We start from the raw sequence: 21585 nt of genomic DNA on the forward strand, positions 1-21585 counted from the left end.
TGAAATCTCACGGAAATGCTTTCATCCCGATCTGTCATTGGCTCAGCTCTGCGCAGGGCCTTCTGGGCCATGTAGTTTTTATTGCTCTAGCGGCCTCAGGGAAGGAGTTCCGCATCCTGACGTCTGGAAAGTGAGAGTCTTGCAAAGTGGTGCTCCCAGGGCCAGGGAGGGGCTTTCCATGTTGTTAACTGCAGCAAAAAAACCCCACATGATTTCACACTCCTTGAAGCTCGGCCTACTCTCAGAAGATGAAAAATATTTCAAGTACTCTCAAATCTCCTGATCTAAAAAGGCATATTATTCTTTAGAGTCACTAGGACATAAAATAGTCCACGCTTAGCTGGACACATTAGTATTGCTCTTCAAATCCATGTTGTCTGAGATGAATATTGTTTTTTTTGTTTTATTATGATTGACTAGAAAGAGGAATGACTCCATACATGGCTGTGACTAGGACGAAAGAAAACGGATGTTCTGAATTAGATGAGCAGCAGTTTGTGGATTAAAAAAGGGGTTCTGTGGGAAGTAACCACACAGGGTGATCTGATCATAAATTCATAAGTGGACAGGTCATGGTAGGTAGTCACACTCCAGGCCTATAACTTCTTTAGCAAAAGGTTTTAAGCCAACCCTGTCCATTGTTCTTCTGATTCTAGGGTGACATACATTTGACATACCAAAAGTAATACCCTTTCAAAGGGTATTAACCCTTAAGAGAGCACATAATCTTGTTAGCTATCCTGTAATCCAATTCCTGCCTCACTTTCACCAATCTCTCTTTTATGTCCCCTCCTTAATTTCAAGCGCATAAAAAAAGATGTAAAACTGTTATTCTCTGGAGTATTTGAGATCTTGTTCTCCGGCATATGTGTCAGCTTGGCTCAATAAACTCAAAAATCTTCTCTACAGCTTGAGATATTTCTTACATCCACAAGTTCTACTCTGGTTCCCATAGAAAATCTCTCTCTCACCTGTTGAGTCAATGATTATGTCCTAACCATTGAGGAACAACTTTATCCACACAATATTTCTTACTCCATATTCTAAGACATATAGTTGTCCCTCAGTATCCACTGGGATTGGTTCTAGGAATCCCACAGGTACCAAAATCTGTGGGTGCTCAAGTCCTTTATATAAAATGGCATAGTGTTTGGATATAACCTACACGCATCCTTCTGTGTACTTTAAATCATCTCTACTTATCATATATAATGCAATGTAAATGCTATGTAAATTTTTGTTATACTTTATTGTTTAAGGAATGACAAGAACTCTGTGTATATTCAATACAGGTGCAACCGTGCACCTATCATAGGTCTAACTATATAGTACACGTCAGCAACAATGTAACATTTACTTTTTAATATTTTTCATCTGAGGTTCGTTGAATCCAAGAATGCAAAACCCACGGACATGGAGGCCGATTACACTCATTCCTTTTTGATGAACAGACATCTATCTCAAATGGAGAGCAACTTGTCTAATGCTATTTTGTCATGGATCAGGGGTGCAACCTTCAAAGTCACAGCATGTGTGCAAAGGAACACTGAGATTACTGAGACCAAGCGGGCATGTTAAGCCCATGATCTCATGTCTTTGCTGGTAAGTGATCATTTTCCATTGATTGCAGATAGAGTTCATAGGGAATTGAGGTTATATCACAAACATTATTTTAAGATGTATGTTGTAAAAAGTTACTAATATGTTTATGTAGTTATTCAAAGACAGTGGCAGAAATAGCACTCCGAAATATCAGAGGATGTTGAAGAAAGTTAATGTCTCAGAAATTTTTCCGAGGGCTTTTATTCTTGAAAACATTAAGTAATATCAGCTTAGAGAAAGAACTGAAGTGGACATTTAGAGTAGCCAAATTAGTACAAATGAAGAACTTGAGATGTTGTGTTTATTCACAGCTCTAATAAATGTTCATTGAGAAAATTCTCAGTATCAGGCACTGTCGTAGGTGCATGAGAGACATGACAGACAAAGCCCCTTGCGCTCATGCAGCTCAAATTCTTCAGTGTGCAGATAGGAAACGTAAAAGAAAAAAATGTAACTAGATAGTAAGTAATATAAAGAAGTCCAAAGACTCATCTAATATAATCTTAAGTCAGATAAAGTGAGACTCAAGGTCCAATTAGTCTGAGACAAAATCCTTTCCAGCTATGAACTTGTGAAACCAAAATGATGAAACAGGAACAGGCTGGACATTTCCATTCCAAAAGGAGGAAATGAGAAATGAAGAAGTAAGGGGCTCCAAGGAAACCCAAAACCAAGCAAACTAAACCTCATGAGATCATATGGCTCATGGGTAATCTCTTTTGGCTCAAGGCTCTGCCTTCCGGACCAACTGGAACAGTGGTCCTTTCCCCACAGTTGGGCTGGATGTGAGTCCAGCCCCCAGGGACCAGGCTAGTGGGAATTTCACACCCAGGGCTTAGTACGGACATCTAGTTGGTTCCATTCCCGAGACACTGAGATAAGTGTTCTTGGTGTGAACCATTGTGGTGGTCATGGAAGTGGGAAAAATGAATGGATCTGATATCAGTTTTTGAATAAGGACAGCCCGGATTTTCTGACTGTGACGATGAGAGAGTAAGGTAGGAGTCAGGGATGACTCCAAGATTTCTGGGGTTAGCGAATGGAAGGATAGAAGCTCTGTCACTGAGACAAGTAGTCTATGGTGGGAGAAATCTTCACTGGGGAGATCAGCAGCTGTCTTCTTGGCCATGTTCAATGTGTGAAGTATTTCAGAAAACAGGAGTGGAGTTACTTAGTGGCCATCTGGACACACAAGTCTGGAACTATGGGAAGGGCTTCCAAATGGACATATCTACAAACGGCTATGGGCAGTGTGTGGACCGGGGGAGCTTTTGGTAACATTCATAGGAGGAATCCTGGACATGATGGACATGTTAATAGGAAAAGAGGAAGGGGAGGGCGGGTGCTACAAGTGAGTGTCTAACTTGGGTACATGGGTGGCATTGAGAAGAGAGGATAATCTGGCAGGTAGCCAAGGCTTCTGAGGAATGAATGGACATGAGAGGGACATGGAGGCATAGGCCTGAGGCAAAATGACATGGAGGCCTGCTGTTTATTACTCCTCTACATGGTAGGAGGGGGTGGGGCCCCACAGGCGAGGCTGAGAGACATCATCTGCCTGCTTCTTGTTCTTGCTGTGTGCTGAGACCGTAATCAATGTGGCTATGAGTTGAGAGTGGGCAACGGGGCCTGTTATCTTCTCTGAGTTGGGGAGATTGGGAGGAGGGGAACCAGTAGATGGGACATGTGTGAGGGACGAGTGGGGAGATATCAATTTACAGTTTTAGGAGAAAAGCTAATTGTACACAGAACCATCCCCACTATGACAGGGTATAACCTTTGAGGGCATGGCCATTAACTTCCCCCAGGAGTGGGGTCCCCTTGGTGAGGCTCAGAGGCTCTTGTACTGTGCACAAAATGCTGGAGAACTTTGCACTTCCTGTTTCCATGGGTAAGACCCTCACACCCCTCCTAGTGTTCTGAGCTTGTCTCTGTCTTCCTTCTCTCTCAGTCATTTCTGTCATGCCACAGCAGGACCATGGCTCTGCTGACGTCTGCACCTTCAGGCACTCGTGCTGTGGGCATTAGCACTGAGCTGTGTGCACTGCTCTGAGAAAATCTCTCCCAGGGCAGCCCTGTCACCTTCTGCTTCAAAGAAGGAAGGCGAGTGTCAGGGAATCAGGAATCTTGCAGTCAGCCATATGGCTCTCAACCGGCTTGCCTTCCCCTAGGCATGGGCCCGGCATGACAGCTCTGTGTGTTATAGGTTCTGCCCGCTTCCTACAGAAGACAGTTTCTGGTGGCTGTCTGTGCTGTGTTGCAGGCATTGTTGTAATTATTACTGATGTGAGCCATGGCTGTTCTTGTAAGCACCTCTTTTGAGGTTGTTGTAATATTTTCCTTGTATGCTGAGCTGCTTTGAATCACAAACTTTTGCCAGCTGGGCTTTCCCTCCCCCTTTAATTTCTTTTGAAAGACCCTCGGAACCATCTCTTTAAAATGGAAACATACCAAGGGCCATTCTCTTAGATGCAAACTTTATGAGAGACAGGTAGCTCCCCTCCCCCACTCCTGTGGGAGGGTGGGATCTTGACCTCAGTACTCTCCTGGTCCCAGTTTCGAAAACCACCTGCTGTTGTAAAGCTGTTTATATTCCCTTTGGACAAAGCCCCAAAGCTAACAGAGTCACCCCAATTACCAGGCAGAGTTAGGATGAACTCCACATGACAAATGGCACTGTCAAGTCCTCTTACTTGAGGACTAGCTCTGTTTATCTTGAATACATGTATGTAATGGATTTTACCCGCTTAGCTATATAGAGAAGTGAGTTTTTCTGTCTTTGCAACTTGATAGTGGTTGATTGCCTGATGAGCATCAAACTCTGGTTTAATAATTATTTAATAATGCAACTGTTTCTGTCTCTTACCTTTGTGGAGAGAATTTCCGAGCTGGGAAAAAAATTTTTTATTTCCCCAACAGGAGCCATCACATGACTGACTGCAAAGACCAAACCTCGAGCACCCATCTCAGTAGGGGATGAGACAGCACAGCACTGCATACAGCGGGGAGCAAGGCCTCCATACCAAGAGCGCCACAGGCAAGAAGGAGCCCTGTGGGTATTTTTTTTGGGTGGGGGGGGGCAGTATTTGTTCTATTTAAAGAGAAATTGAAGTACATGAAAATTTGAAGAGTTTGTTGGAGCAAACAGCAATTCCAATCAGCCGCACCAAACCAAACAAGGAGACAGGAAAGCAAAGCAAGGAAATCGCTTGATTGGCTATAGCTCAAGGAGTTGCCTCATTTGGGAAGGCCTAAGTTGCCTGTTTCTGATTGGTTGTCCATTGAGGCATTTACAAGACTACTCCAGCTTCCATTTTTCCACTTGCTTATGTAGGTTGCATGACATTGGAGCCACTCGACTTATGGCCTCCTTGTTTCAGTTCTAAGCCAAAGCAGCAGGTGGCTGGGTGGCTCTAGTATCTTGACGCCATCCCAGGGCTCCTCAGCAGCGGAGCTCCAGAAACTTGAGTCCTATACGCCATTAGCCTGCTTGGCTCACTGCAGATGCTCAGAGGGCGTCTGCTAGAAGCCTCAGCTCTGTCTGGGTCTGCATCCTACAGCCCCATGAACTGAATGGCGGCAGCTTTGCGGCGGCTACAAAACTTGTTCTCAGGGTTTCATCGTTGCATTGGCGCTGTCCATCAGCACCACCGATAGCCTGATTAGAAATGCCACTTTGCCACTGCCCCAAGCACAAACCTATGGATTAAGACACTTTGGGAACGAGAGACAAGAATCAGTGTTTGAAGGTGCCTTCAGGTGATGTAGATTCATAACGAAAGGAATGCCATTTATAAACAGAAAGTGAAAAGCCCCTAAGCATCTCACTTCCTGGGAAAAAACGATATTTGAGATAGTATTCGTTTAGACTGTTTTTTGCATATGCACGGATTGCTGCATGTCTGGGTGTTCAAATATATCCCTTTACATATGGTTTTCCTTAGTACAATGCAGTCACACTTTACCAATCTGCAGCGACGTTTTCTCTCTTAATAATATATCTCTTTCAAAACCTAATTGTTGAGGAGTTGGAATCTGACTTACAGCACCCTGGTAGAGGCCGCGGCTGGGCATTGCTGTAGGAACCAGTGGTGGGAGACTAGCCTCTAGAGGGAGTGGGGACGTGGCCAGGAGGGTCCTTCCTATACCACCTCCGCAGGGGTGCGCCCCCCCCCACTGTCCCCTTCCACACCTGTGTCGACTGTGCCCTCCACCCCTGTGCACTGTGGGTGTGCGGCCCCTATGTGTGGCCCCCAGCGGTCTGCACCCCACATTCTGCCTGGCTCGCCCCATCCTTGCCATCCCCTCCAAGATGCAAACTCAGGTCACACTGCCACTGGGACTTGAAGTACCTGCATCCCCGAAGGAAAAGCACTCACCTGGTGCCCTTGGGGACACATGAGCAGGTAGAGCCTGGTGTAGACCCCCCCCCCGCCACATGGGGTGCCCAGGGGACCATCCGACCAGTCGCTCCTGGGCCTGCCCTTCTGAGAGTCCCCGCCAGAGCCAGGGGTGGCCAGCGGCGACCCCAGCTCCCACTGTGTCTTCCTGGGGTTGAGATGTCTGGTTTAGCAGCCCCAAGTGTGAACTTTGATCAAGGTAAATATCTACTGGGACCAATGATCACAGAAAGGGAAAGGCGAGTCACCTGCAGACAGCAGAGGGGGACTCCTTACCAGGGACTGGCGAGATCCAAGGCAGTGCAGGACTATGTTCTCATACCTCATCACCACTGAGGATGCCACTTGGGGTCCCCACAGACACAATGGTGCTGGGGCGGAGGGGGTACCACCCCTCTGCTGGGTCTGGATTCTAATGTCTGCCCATGAGACGTCTGCAGCCCCCCGACCAGCCCGCAGCCCCGTCTGTCCTCTGCTCGCTTTGCAGCCGCCTTCTGCACACCGAGCTGAGTTCTCACAAACTCCACAGGTCGCTGCTGGGAGTTCTTCGGCTCCTCCTCGGAGCACGTCACCCTCACAGCGGGAGAACTGCCACCGGACACCGGCACACACTGCCACCCGAGGCTAAATGTATTGGATTACTAGAAGGCTCCATTTAAGCGATGGAGATTATATATAGATTTAAAACTTAGACATGTATGGTGTTTGTGACTGTGACATTATGCATGACACAAAGTTTTGAAGGAAAAGAAATGAGAAAGTATTCTTCCAGTATTTAGAAACGATGCCTGCATACAGCACAATATCCCTTACGGGATTTGAGAATGAGTAAAACTCCAACGTCTTCGTTGTTTCAGTATCTTATTTGTAAAACAAAATGAGAAACAGCCATATCTTACTAAGAAAAATAGGCAAATGATATGAACAGAAATTGCACAAAATATACACAGGTGGTCACTAAAGACATGAGAAAATGCTCAAAATCCCGAATCCCTTAGGGAAATGCGATGAAAATTACAGTGAGGTAGCGTCAGACATCACTAAAAGGGCTGACATCAAAGACTGACCACATCAAGTACTACAGGGATGTGGAGGAAATGGAACTCATGTACGCTGCTGGTGGAAATGCAGTCATTTTGAGCAGAGTTTGGCAGTTTCTCAAAGTTAAACTCTCATCTGCTCTGTGTGCTAGGCATGGCACTTTGAGTTTTAACGAAAGAAAAATGAAACACCTCTCTATATAAAAAATTGTAATGAAAATGTTCACAGTGGCTTTATTTGTGATAGTCCAAAATAGCCTGACTGCCCAAACACAGATGAATGGCTAGAGGTACATATATATGCATATATATACACGCACGTGCGCATGCACACACACACACACACACACTATTGAGTAATTAAAGAATGAATTAGTCACATAAGCACCACTGATGAATCTCAAAACAATTATGCAGCATGAGTGGAAGGAAAATTAGAATAAACTTAAATTTCATCACATAAAAGTCTAGAAAAATGCAAACTAATCTGTAGAGAGTAAATCAATGGTTGCTGTGAGGTCCAGGAAGGGCATGGAGACTATAAAAGGACACGAGGCAAATACGAGTGACAGATATTCATTATACTGGCTGTGATGATAGTTTCACAGGTTCTTACCATGGGAAAACTTATCAAACTGTGAACTTTAAATGTTTTAATGCATGTGAATTTTATTTTACTAAAGCTTTACAAATTGCTCAAAGTAAAAACCTAGCTCTCCCACTGTTTTCAGAAAGTGAGCCTTGTTAACTCTGCTGAGTCTCCAAATTTTCCCGTCCTAGCAAGGTGAGTCTGGTCTCAGTCACATTAAAGGGCAGATGTGGTTATTATCCACATTATGCTGGTTTCTTAGGGTCATATGTATGTCAAAACTTATCAAACTGTATGCTTTAAATATATGCAGGTAGTATATTTAAGTTATACCTTGGGAAGCTTTAAAAAATGACTCAAGATACCAAAGTTTATGTCTCGATCTCTTTGGAAAATAAGTTTGATGATCCTGTATTGACTCCATCATTTCTAGGGGTCAATAGTGCCTCAGTGGCAGCAAATACAGTGAGTAATGAAAACCCTTTCTACCTGAGTAGACAGGAATGCTGCCTGGGTCAAAAGAGCCATATTCCCAGACCACAGATTCCCCTTTCTGCTCTCCCATTGCGCAGTAACAGCTTTGAGGCGGACATCACTGAGGCCATGGGAAATCAAAACATCTGTCAATGATTTTTATTTCTTCTGACAATAACATCAACATCAGCTACACAGATAGACGGGCCTGGAGGTGCTGAGGTGTATGCACACACCGATCATGCAGGCACAGTAAACATTTCTAGATGCACTTTTAGAAGAGGCACGTTCCATTGAGTTGGCTGTAATCTCCTCCAATCCCCATTAGGCCGGTGTTTCTGTACCAAGTACGGTATCCCTTGGAACTAGTGGCCTTACAAACAGTGACTGCAGCCCAGCAAATTGTAGACATCATGGCATATGACTCTTCACAGATCTGAGGAAGGTTCCCCCCCCAATGGTGCTGGCATAATCTGTGATCTAAGCTTTGAATAAAGGATACTCCCAAAACACTCCTAGAAGAACCTGAGGTTCTCATAAGTGCCCTCTTTTCAGGGTTACCTCTAAGAATCCTTCAACACAGAGCATCCAGGCCGCAAATGAGAATCAGAAAGTTTTTCAGTCCTGCCTATGAAGCCATGAAAAGCAAGGCAAATTTTGTCACAAGTGGCAAGTTATTTTCTATCATACAGTTCTTAAACAGTTTACGATTTGAGACCTCTAAAAAGTGTTTCACATCTTCAAGCCTGTAGAACCCAAACCAGTTTGCAAACTACCCCACAGTAAACATAGCACCCGAGATCAAACAGGAGTAAGGCCGTGATTATTGTACAAACCAAAGCAACGTGCAGCAGGCACTTCTCAAGTTCATGAACTGAAAGTTGGAAAAACTCATCACAGGTATCACGTCAGACCAACATGACCCTGGAAGACGCAGTTATCTCTTGGCAGGATGCCAGCCAAACTCGTGATATTCTCTGGGCCACCAATGACCCAGGTCTATGTCCAAGGTAGTAGAGAAGGGAAAACTAATCTCTAAGTGCTCAGGTTGCTCCTAATTTGCTCCAAAACATGGGAGACTGAGCACACTGGGGCGGTGAACGATACAAACTCGGTGGACCTTCCAGTGGGTAAAGGTGAACTGGCTTTAGCCACAGAAACTGGAAGCAACAGAAACCTGGAAAGAACCCTTAGCAAATCCAAAAGTGCAACATATTCACAAATGCTTCCCATACAAACGAAACTTACCGGAAGTCTCCCCAGTGTGCATATTCAGATGTATGAGAGTCAATTCAAAGGGTTCTTGAAGAGTTTCCTCTGGCGTTGTAACACTGAGGACTGCACACTCCCTGCACAGCTAAGGCCCTTCTCTAGTGTGAATTCTCTGATGTTGAGAGAGGGTAGACTTTCGCATAAAAAGCTTCCCACATTCACTGCACTCATAAGGCCTTTCTCCAGTGTGACCTTTCCGGTGTTGACTGTACTGGGAACTATCCCTAAATGACTTTCCACACTCACTGCATTCATAAGGCCTTTCGCCAGTGTGAACTCTCTGATGGTAACGGAGTTTCGAGCTACAGATAAAACACTTCCCACATTCACTGCACTCAAAAGGCCTTTCTCCAGTGTGAACTCTCTGATGATAACGAAGGGTGGAACCAGAGGCAAAAGACTTTCCACACTGACTGCATTCATAAGGCTTTTTTCCCGTGTGAACTCTCTGATGATAAGAAAGGGTGTCACTACTGGCGAAAGATTTCCCACACTCACTGCACTCATAGGGCCTTTCTCCAGTGTGAACTCTCTGGTGGCGAACCAGTATCGAGCTACTGGTGAAAGATTTCCCACATTCGCGGCACTGATAAGGCCTTTCCCCCCTGTGAAGCCTCTGGTGATAACCAAGGCCAGAGGTAGAGGTAAAAGATTTCTCACATTCACTACACTTATAAGACCTTTCTCTATTATGAATTTTCTGGTGTATTGAGAGAGAAGATTTGTGGCTAAAGGACTTCCCACATTCCCTGCATTCATAAGGCCTTTCTCCAGTGTGACCTCTCCGGTGTTTATTGAACTGTGATCTATCCTTAAAGGTCTTCCCACATTCACTGCACTCATAAGGCCTTTCTCCAGTGTGGACTCTGTGATGATAACGGAGGCTGGAGCTGAAGGTGAAAGACTTCCCACATTCACCGCACACGTAAGGTTTTTCTCCTGTGTGAACTCTCTGATGGTAATGGAGAGTAGAACTAGATGTAAAAGACTTCCCACAGTCAGTGCATTTGTAAGGCCTTTTCCCTGCATGAGTTCTCTGATGATAACAGAGGGTGGAGCTGGAAGTAAATGACTTCCCACACTCGCTGCACACGTAAGGTTTTTCTCCTGTGTGAACTCTCTGATGTTGAATGAGTGTCCACTTATTGTTAAAAGATTTCCCACATTCGTTACACTTGTAAGGCCTTTCTCCTGTATGTACTCTCTGGTGTAAAATGAGGTTATTTCTTCGAATAAAGGATTTTCCACATTCGCTACACTCATAGGGCCTTTCTCCGGAATGAGTTTTCTGATGATACTGGAGGTCAGATCTAGAGATAAAGGATTTCCCACACTCGGTGCACTCATAAGGCCTTTCTCCTGTGTGAACACTCTGATGATAACGAAGGGCAGAGCTGGTGGTGAAAGATCTTCCACATTCACTGCACTCATAGGGCCTTTCTCCAAGGTGACCTCGCTCATGATACTGAAGGGTGGAGCTACAGGTAAAAGATCTACCACATTTACTGCACACGTAAGGCTTTTCTCCTGTATGAATTCTCTGGTGTCGAATAAGTGTCCACCGATTGTTAAAAGATTTCCCACAGTCACTGCAGTCATAAGGCCTTTCTCCTGTGTGAACTCTGTGATGATAACGAAGGCTAGAGCTAAAGGTAAAACATTTCCCACATTCGCTGCACTCATATGGCTTGTATCCTGAGTGAACTCTTATGTGTATAATGAGATTATTTCTTCGGGTAAAAGACTTCCCACATTCACTACACTCAAAAGGCCTTTCTCCAGTGTGAACTCTGTGATGGTAACGAAGAGCCGTACGAGTGATAAAGGACTTTCCGCATTCACTGCACTCATAAGGCCTTTCCCCAGAATGAACCCTCTGATGATAACGCAGGTCAGATCGAGAGATAAAGGATTTCCCACAATCATTGCACCCATAAGGCCTCTCTCCTGTGTGAGAGCTCTGATGGTAACTGAGGGCGGCGAGAGAGGTAAAAGATTTCGTACAGTCATTACACTTATAAGGCTTTTCTCCACTCTGAACTCTCTGATGTCGAATGAACACTGAGCTATGACTAAAAGACTTTGTACACTCGCTACACGTATAACTGTTTTTCCCATTGTGCCATTCCCGGGGATGAACAAGGACAGATTTGTAGCTTAAGGATTTCCCACATTTGCCACACTTGTGCTGCCTTGCCCCGGCAGGAAGTCTTCGGTATTGACTGAAGGCTGAGCTTCCCTTAATGGATTTTCCATAGTCGCCACCCACAGAAAAACTTTTTCCAGTGTGGAGTCTCTGGTGAATGACAAATGCGGATTTGTACCTAAATGTTTTCCCACATTCGGTGCACACAAAACACTGTCTACCAGTATGGATGTCCTGAACAAGTGTGTGTTTGGGGTTGAAGGCTTTCTTGCATTCTTTCGAAGTGTAGTGACTTTTTCTGCTTCGTAAATTTGTTGCTTCCCACTGCGTTACTCTGTTTGGCTTCTCCACTTTATGAGTGGCCTGTTGCTGGGGAAGTCCTAAATTGGTCAGGAAGTCCTCCTCCACCCTCCCACAGGTAAAGGGCTTCGGTGCCACACGGACTCTGCAGCTCTTTACGAGTGAGACCCTGTCCTCACCGCTTATGGAAGCTTTCTCTCCCCTGTGCTGCTCCTGGTGCTGGTGACCGTTTGCAGTGAAATAAAATCGTTTTGCACACGCCCCACACCTCAACAGTTTCTGGCTGTGTTGTGTTCCCTGCTGCTCAACCAAGTGGAAAACGTTTCTCAAGACTGGCCCACAACCCTCACAGGGATGTGTCTTCTGGGAAGACAAAGCCTCCTTGGGATTCCTAGTCTGTGACCCCCTCGCAGACACGCTCTGTTCAGACGGAGCCTCCACGTCCTCTGATCCACAGCAGCAACCTGAATGCAAAGAAATGCTGGTGAAGTACATGGTGACTATGGGAAAGGGACAACCCCACCGCAAATGTACACCTGTTGCACATAGGCCTGAACATCAGACGCTTTTCAGAACAAGAAAGTTGGAATTCATTGATGGGTCGGCTGACTGTTGTGTTACTGGGTCTCTAAGGTCACAAAATGGTGGGACCTCACCAGGGGAAGGGTTCAGGACAGAGTATGACACAAGGAAGAGTGGCAGGGCGTATGATTCATTTCCACTGCTGACGGCTTCCTGCACATCCTTTTCTGCTGCTGATATGGTGCTCAACAGAAACATGCATCCAAGCCCATGAAAATCTAACTAAAAAACACATCAGCTGCTGTCTGAGGTCAAATCAGCAATACGTGAACATCTCACGGCACAACACGTGAGGGCCCATGTTGAGCGCTACAGAGGGGTGAGGTATGGAGTCGAGAGAGCTACATATCCTTGGGTTGGAAACCATAATAGAAATGACAAGAGTGGAACTGACGAGTCAGCAAAGTGTCAAAGGTTGAAAAGGAAGGGTAGAAATTGGGTGTGGCTACTGGTAATGGCACAAAAACTCTGGCTGAACGAAGACATGTTCTTGGTATGATCTGAACAGTCCTGATGGCACAATATCCACAGGTGCCATTCGGAAGGACCAAACACCCTGTGAGCTCACTTGGACATGGTTGTAGTCATATCCATCATGTGATGCACAGTCTCTTCTCCGTGAGTCTTAGCAGAGCAAGTCTACAGAACATGGATGATCCAAGTCCAAAGGGAAAAACAGAAATGAATGTCTAGCACTGTCCCGGAGCAACTGAACACACAACAGACTCAGAAAAGAGATCTAGGTGAATAACATCAGCATAATAATGGAGGAAACCAGCCTTTGCCACCCACGACAAAAAATTAGAAAAGCTATCTACAAATGAGATCAGCCCTGCAAAGGCTTAAGAGTCTAAATTACTATAGTGGTGCAGTGGAGCATAAAAAGAGAATAACTACACAAAGAGAATCACTGAAGATATCAGTTTAGTAAAGACACCTAGAGATGGAAAAAAATAAGGTGGGGACCACGTATCCCAACCAAAGGGCGCATGCCATCGCATCCCCCGACATCCTGCTCTGCAGAGATCCTCCATAGACCCCACGACCACCGTGGAAGCCGAGTGTGCACAGCACAGAAGGCCACATGTCTGCAGGTGTGGAACCCAGCTGCCTGCCCCACAGAGGGCACTGCCAGCTCTCACACTTAGGTAACCAACAGTCATCACTGCGGGGGACCTGCCAGCGAATAGTACACTGAGTTGCCCCCCATAGAAGAAAGAGCTATTGTTCTATTCCAGGACCAGGACAGCCATGCCCCTCCACCCTGAACACACCCCAGCCCTGAAGCTGCAAGTGCTCCCTGGAGGTCTAGTTCTATAACCAGACTCCTCAGCTGTCACATAGGTGCCTGTGTCTCAGGCACCAAAGCCATGGCCACTGTGGGGTCATGTGCTCCTCAGACCACAGAGACATTGTCTAGTCACACTTTAGAATCCAGATCCACACCTGCTCTACACGTGCCCGAAAATCAGATAACCAATGCTGCCACGACCACGAAGGCGCCCAAGGTTGTTCCTGGCATCAAGAGGAACCAGTTCAGCCAAAACACTGCTCATGGGAGGAAGCACTCAGGAGGTCCCCAGGAACCTTCTCAACTGGCGTGGACACCCAAAGCCTTTGCTATTGCGAACCCTTATAACCTTTACTGAATGCTGGTGACAGAGCTGCAGACACTGAGCTGTCAGGCCCTCTTATAGTCAGAACTGCCACACCCCACCACGCTGGCACACTCGCACCCACACACAGGCAAAGATCTTCCCCACTAAAACCTTTCCATAAAGCCTGGAAGAAATTCCGTTCCACGAAATGTACAGACACAGGCCACCAAAACACGCGAAAAATCAAGGAAACACCACACTCCCACAAAGGAACACAATCATTTATCAATCATCTCAAAGAAATGCAGATCTGTGAATGGTCAAAAAAAAATTCAAGATAAATGAGTTAAGTAAGCTCAGCAAGCTACAGGAAAACGGGCAGTTCAAAAAAATAAAATATACAAACAAAATGAGATTTTCAGAAGAGAAACAGAAAACATAAAAAGGAACAAATTATGGTGCTAAAGAATACAACGAATGAAATGAAAAATGCAATAGAGAGCATCAACAGTTAACTTGACCAATCAGAAAGATGAATCTAAAAGTGAAAGTAGGTCTTTGGACAGCATACAGTCAAAGGAGAATAAATACAAAAGCACTAGAAAGTAAAGAAAGGCTACACAGATTATGGGTTATCATGAAACAAAAGAATATTCACAGAATGAGATCCCTAGAAGAAGAAGAAAGAGAGGAAGGGGTAGAAAGCTTTTTTTAAAAAATAAAGGATGAAAACATCCCAAATGTGGGGAGAAGTAGACATGTAGGTACATGATGCTCAACATCCCCAAACAGATTCAATCCGGAGAGGACCGCACCAAGACACATTATAAAAGTAATGAAATTTCAAAAGTAATGACAAACAGAATTTTAAAAGCTTCAGGAAAAAAAAAACTCATTCATACGAGGAAATCGCCATAAGGGTATGAGCAGCTTTCTTAGTTGAAACACTGCATGCCAGGGGAGTGGATGGTATATTCTAAATGCCGAAAGGAAGTTTTGCAAGCCAAGATCATTTATTAGCAAAGCTGTCCTTCAAAAACGAAGGAGAGACACTTTCTCAGACAAAGAGAATCTGAAGGAGTTAGTTCATCACCACTTCCCCTACCCTACAAGAAATGACAGAGCTGTTCAAGTGGAAAGTACACTCATTAGTAACATGAAAACATAAAACAAACTGGTAAACTTAAGTATACAGTCATATTCAGAATACTCTGATACTGCAGTAGTGTGGTAATCACTCAATTCTAGCACAAAGGACAAAAGACAAGGGTATTAAAAATAACTATACCTACAACAAATTGACCATGGTTACAAAATACAAAAGATGTATATTGTGAAATCAAAAACAAAATTTTGGGGGTGGGGAGTAAAAGAGTAGAGTTTTTGTATGCAATTGAAGTTATCAGCTTAAAATAGGATGTTATAATTACGTTTTACATAAGCTCCATGGTAACTACAAACCAAAAACCTAGAGAAGATACACAAGAAATAAAGACAGAGGAATAAAAGCATACCATAAATCACAAAGACAAGAGAAGAACAAGAGCCAGGCAATATTAAACGAGATGGTAATGGTAGGTCCTAATAACATTCTCCAATAAAATGACTTTCAGTGGCTGAACCAAAAAAAAAAATTTTTAAAAAAGGCCCAACTATATGCTGCCTACGAAAGTAACTTCAGCTTTAAAACAGGCTGAAAGTAAAGAGATTGAAAGAGATATTCCACTCAAATGGAAACCAAGACAGAGCAGAGGTAGCTCTGCTTATATCAGACAAAACAGACTTTAAGTCAAAAACTGTCACAAGACACAAAGAAGGCCATAATGATAATGGAATCAATTCATCAAGAGTTGTAACAATTTTATGTATACGGGTACCATATATGAAGAGCATCTAAATTAAGTATTAAGCAAAAAGAAACAGTATCTGAAGGCAGAAAAGACAGCAATAGAATATTAATAATCTCAATATCCCCTTTTCAACAATGGGTAGATAACCAGACAAAACATTAATAAAGACATATTTGAATTGAATGACACTTTAGTCCAAATGGATGTACCAGACATATATAGAACATTCCATCATATTTTAGCACAATACACGTTCTTCTCAAGTGTGAAGAGAATAGTCTCTAGGATACATCATACATTACATTAAACAAGACTTAACAAATTTCAGAAAACTAAAATCACATCGAGTACCTTTTCTTACACAATGCATAAATTTAGTAATCAGTAACAAGAGGAAAGCTGAAAATTTCACAAATAGGTGGAAATTAAACAACACACTACTGACCGGTCCAATAAAAAAATCAAAAGGAAAACAAAAAGAATCTTGTAACAAGCAAAAATGGAAACAAAACATATGGAACGTGCAAAGTAGTTCTAAGAAGAACATTTAAAGCTATAAATGCCAGTGTTATGAAAACACTGTGAGGAACATGAAAGAGAGCAAAATTAGCAGAGCGAAGAAAAAACAAAGATCAGAGGGAAAAATAAATAAAATAGAAACTAGAAAAACAATAAAATCAACAATACTAAGAACTAGTTTTTTAAAAATATAAATAAATAAAATAAGTAAAAATAAAAAATATAAATAAAATTGAGAAAACTTTAGCTAGACTTCCTTAGAATAGAGGGAAGACTCAAATAAATTAACTCAGCAATAAAAGTGGAGAAATTGCAACTGATAGCACAGAAACACAAAGGATTGCAAAAGACTACCATGAACTGTTACACACCAAGACATCAGATCCTCTAGAAGACACAGATAAGTTGTTTGAAACATACAACCTACCAACACTGAACTATGAAGAAATAGAAAATGTGAAGAGACTAAAAAAAAAAAATCTAACAAAGAACGGGCCACAACCAGGTGGATTCACTGGTGAATTCTATTAACATTTTAACAATGACTAATGTCAATCCTTTAACTCTTCCAAAAATTTGAAGAGGAAGAAACATTTCCACACTCATTTTAGGAGGCCAGCATCAACCTAACACCAAAGCCAGACAATAACACTGCAAGAAAAGAACATTGCAAGCCAACATCCCTGATGAATTAGATGGTTTTTTAAAAAAGCAACAAATTACCAGCGAACAAATTTGATAGCACTTAAGAAGAATCATAAACTGTGATGATCATGTGGGATTTATCTCTCAAATGCAAAGATGGTTCATCATAAGCAAATCAATAAATGTACTCTACCATTTTAACAGACTGAGGTATGATCATCTCAATAGATGCAAAAAAAGCAATTGACAAAATTCAGAATTCTTTAATGATAAAAACTCACAAAAATTAGGTGTAGAAGGTATGTACCTCAATAACAGAAAAGCCACACATGATAAGCCCACAGCTACCAGCACATTCAACAGTGAAAAAGTAAAAGCGTTTTCTTTAAGATCAGAAACAAGTGAAGGATGCCCAACCTCGTCACAGCTATTCAAAATAGTACTGGAATTTTTTTTAAGTACTGGAATTCCTAGCCAGAGTAAAAAGGTAAGAAAGAGAAATGAAAAGTATCCAAATCAAAAAAGAGGTAAAACTGTGTTTCCAGATAACATGAACTTATATAAACATAATGCCAAAAACTCCACCAAAAAGCTGTCAGAATAAACGAACCCAGTAAATTTGCAGAATACAAAGTCAAAATACAAAAGTCAGCTGTATATAAACTCTAATACTGAAATACCTCAATAAGAAATTAAGAAATTAAGATATTAATTAAGAAATTAATCCCACTTACAATAGCATTAAAAAGGCGAACAATATTTTTGATATTAGGAATAAATTTAACCAAGAAGGTGAAAATTTGGATTCTGAAAACTTAGTAAGACAAAGATGAAAGAAATCAAAGACACAAACAAATGGAAAGCTATCCCATGTTTTTGGATTGGAAGAATTATTATTGTTAAAATATCTCTACTACCCAAAGCAACCTACAGATTCAATGCAATTGCTACCAAAATTCCCGTGGCATTTTTAGCAGAAATAGAAAAAGAATCCAAAAATTCAAACCGCTGATGACCCCGATATCCAAAATAATTTTGATCAGGATGATCAACATTAGAGGTATCGCAGTTTGTGATTTAAAATACATCACAAAAAAATAGTGATCAAAACGGTATGGTACTGCAATAAAAGACACAAAGACCAATGAAAAAGAATATACAGAGCCCCCCAAAACCCCACACTTTACATGGTAACTACTCTTTGACAAGGATACCAAGAACACAGAATATTCTGTTCAATAAATGGTGTTAAGAAAAGTGGATATGCATATGTAGAGCGAAAAAACTGGGACCCTACCTTACACCACTCAAATTAACCCAAAATGGATTAAAGACTTAAATATGAAACATGAAAATGTAAAGCTCCTGGGGAGAGGGAGAAAAAGCTGCTTGACATTGGTTTTGGCAATGATTTTTTTGGATATGGAGCCCAAAGCACAAATAACAAAGGCAAAAATAAGTAAGTCTGGACTACATCAAACTAAAAAGCTTCTGTAGAGCAAAGTAAACAATCAGCAAAATGAAAAATGAGAAAATATTTGTAAAAGTTGTCTCAAAGGAGTTAATATATAAAATATGTAAGGTACTCATACGACTCAATAGCAAAAGAAGAATACCATTAAAAATGGGCAAAAGAGCTGAATAAACATTTTATCAAATATCTAAAACTGGCCAATAGATATATAAAAGATGTTCCTCTTCACTAATCATCAGAAAAAATGCAAATCAAAATGACAATATCACCACTCACTTGATACATGGCTACCATTACGAGAACAAACACAAGCACTGGCGAAGGTTTAGATATAAGGGAATCCTTGTATACTATGGTCGGAATGTAAAAAAAAAAAGTCTAACACTGTAAGGTGTCAGGTGGTTATTACACTTAAGGTGACCACTTCTTTAAGTATATAAATGTTGACTAACTATGGTATACTTCTGTAACTAACATAATGTTGTATGTTAGCTATATTTTAATAAAAAAATTGTAAAAGAAAAAAAGTCAAAAATCATAGAAAGAGTAGATAGAATGCCAGGATCTGGGACATGGGAGGAAATGGGAAGATGTTGGTCAAAAGGTATAAATGTTCAGTTACAACATGAGTAAGTTCTGAGGATGTAATTAAGACCAAAGTGACTATAGTTAATAAGGATTTTATATACTTAAAACTTACTGAGAGATCTTAAGCATTCTTATCATAAAAACCCAATAATAAGGTAAACATACGTGGTGATGGATGTTTATTTTTAATGTGGCAATTATTTCACCATATATTAAATCACCACACTGTACATTTTGATGTATGTAATTTTATATCTCAAGAAAGCTGGGGGCGGGGGGACCCGATCTAAACTCTACAAAGTGTGATAGAGGGTGTTGAAAAGAAGCCCATGGTTTAGAAAAGTAATGACCATGATACCACCTACAATTCCTGGAATAGGCAGGGAGGGGGAAATGACGGGTCAAAGAAGGGACCAAACCCTGGGATACAGAAGTGATATGGATCTGACTCATTAACACACAGAAAGAAGGCAAGCATGGGGAAATCCATTAGTCTCACTGCAAGACTACTGACCTTGACTCCCTTCCTAAAAGGGTTTATTTAGTTTACCAGGTACTAGGGCTGCAGGACAGAAGAGGGCACTGCATACAAACCAGCCCTAGCAACACAGCAGCTAACCAGAAACCTGGGGAAAGCGGTGCCTCTGGTCCAGTGAGAAGGGCTGAGAGACAGGGTGGGGCTGGGACAGAGCGAGTGGAGCCCAGTCCAGGTTACTGGTGAGGCTGTCTTACCCAGCGAGGATATAAGTGCAAAGTTCTGCAGCATCACATCCAGATACAGGCATCTCTGAGCCTCATCAAGGAGCCTCCATTCCTCCCAAGAGAAGAACACAGCAATGTCCTCAAACGTCACACTGTCCTGTTATAATGGAGACAGATGGAACCATGAACATTGTTTCCAACAACCCGCAATCCACCTCCCTGCACATCAATCCCACACTCCTCCTCCCCCCAACCACAGAGAATTTCCACATCCAGGTGCCACTGACGCTAACCCATCCCCAGGGTCCCTTTAGTCACTGTGTTCAGCACTTAGAAACTCAGGCAGTAGGGCACAGATGTAATCCAAGCTCTGGTCCTGGCTTGTAGGGTCTCACCTATCCTGTCGCTCAATTCCCCTGGGGTCTCTAGATTGTGACAAGCCACAGCTGAACATGGGGTCCTGCTTCACCCCTCAGTTCTCAATCTGAGCACCCTAGGGCCATCAACTCACACTTCCTGTCAATACGTGCACACCATTCCGGAGGCTGTGCCTCCCTCACACCTCCGGTTCCCAGTTGCACTCCCACAGCTATGAATTTGGGGAAAGCCCAAATCTCTGAAGGCCTCCACTCTGCCTGGTCCTTGCTTCAATTTAGCTGTACCCAACCACAAGTGCACGTCAGGTGCCCACGACCCTCTTCTACTTGTGAGATGCACTTTCTCTCTTCTCTCCACTCCGCCTTCCTTAAAACCCCAGCCCTGACGGTCTCCATTACAGGCACAGTGACTTTCACAAATGACATCTGTCTCAGACATTAGCCACCAGCAAGATGGAAATTCCCCACGACCCATCAAAGTTCGGCACAAAGTTCTGCTGAAGCTGTCCATTAGTGAAGAAACGGGAGCCTTGGCCTCGGTGTCCTCACCGCGACGCCTCTGCCTCCAGAGCCATAATGTCCACTCATCCTACCAAAGCCTCAGTCACCTGCCCGAGTACTGTTCATACCATCCATGACCATGATCACTTCTTGCTTTCACTTGTTTCTGTGCCCGGCACCGTGATCAGGTGCAGAGCAAGAAAACCGCTCCCCGTCACGCGCCCTTCTCTTTCTGATCAACTCGTAGCATTGCCTTTACAGTCTACATTCCCCGACCTAAATGCGACCCAGCGGGCCAGGCTGCGGGGCGGGAGCGGCGCCCGCACGCGGGGCTTCAGGGTACGGAGTCGGACGGCGGAGAAGCCAGGGGACGCGCGCTCACCTGCGCGGAGCCCCGCGGCGCGGCCGCCGCCATCGGACTCTGGGGGCGGGGCGGGGCCGGGCGAGAGCGGAGGGGGCGCGGGCACCGCGGTCCCTGTCCCGGCCCCGGTTCCCCGGGTGGCGTCGAGAGCCTCAGACCCGCGTCCGTTCGGCTGGACGGGGACCACGACGCCGTCACGCCTTCTGGGTGCGGCACTTGGATTCCCACCCGGCCATCGGAGCCAGAACAGACTTAGAGCAGGAAGAATGGCCGCCAGCAGGAGGATAACGGAAGTCCCGCCCTAACAGGATGAAATCGCACGGAAGTGCTTTCACTCCGATGGTTTATGGCTCAACTCCGCGCAGGGGCTTCTGGGTAAGGTAGTTCCCAACGCCCAAAGGAGGTCTCTATCCTAAACCATCAAAATCTTTGCCACCGGAGGGATGCTGTAAACTTGTGTTCTTACCACCAAGGAGGGGCTTTGCGCGTTGCTAACTACGCTATAAACTCAATTCTGATGCTACCTACCTGAAGGTAGGTTAGGGGCTCAGTCCCACAAGACTGC

The 21585-nt window shown here is 43.7% G+C and overlaps 1 protein-coding gene across 3 annotated transcripts; it reads right to left on the bottom strand.

Moving 5' to 3' along the window:
- Nucleotides 1-8248: 8248 nt before the first annotated feature.
- On the bottom strand, nucleotides 8249-21307 carry LOC107500391 (zinc finger protein 814). 3 transcript variants are annotated; one of them, XM_016125527.2, is made up of 3 exons: nucleotides 21042-21307; nucleotides 19812-19938; nucleotides 8249-12287 (listed from the first exon to the last, which is right to left on the bottom strand). In XM_016125527.2, the coding sequence occupies exons 1-3, from the start codon at nucleotides 21072-21074 to the stop codon at nucleotides 9463-9465; spliced, it is 2985 nt and encodes a 994-aa protein (XP_015981013.2). In that variant the 5' UTR covers nucleotides 21075-21307; the 3' UTR covers nucleotides 8249-9462. The 3 variants fall into 3 exon arrangements, with proteins under 3 accessions (XP_015981013.2, XP_036088437.1, XP_036088438.1); XM_036232544.1 differs by lacking the exon at nucleotides 21042-21307 and adding an exon at nucleotides 20788-21009; XM_036232545.1 differs by lacking the exon at nucleotides 21042-21307 and adding an exon at nucleotides 20293-21009.
- Nucleotides 21308-21585: the final 278 nt, after the last annotated feature.

Source organism: Rousettus aegyptiacus, unplaced genomic scaffold, assembly GCF_014176215.1.
Source record: "Rousettus aegyptiacus isolate mRouAeg1 unplaced genomic scaffold, mRouAeg1.p scaffold_m13_p_14, whole genome shotgun sequence".
Taxonomy (NCBI): domain Eukaryota; kingdom Metazoa; phylum Chordata; class Mammalia; order Chiroptera; family Pteropodidae; genus Rousettus; species Rousettus aegyptiacus.

Excerpts from the sequence above, each read along its gene's own strand:
- LOC107500391 (XM_016125527.2), bottom strand. The coding sequence starts at position 21,074 with ATGGCGGCGGCCGCGCCGCGGGGCTCCGCGCAG. Across the intron at positions 19,939-21,041 it reads CGCCGCGGGGCTCCGCGCAG|GACAGTGTGACGTTTGAGGA; the intron begins GTGAGCGCGCGT and ends CCATTATAACAG. Across the intron at positions 12,288-19,811 it reads TGCACTTATATCCTCGCTGG|GTTGCTGCTGTGGATCAGAG; the intron begins GTAAGACAGCCT and ends CTTTGCATTCAG.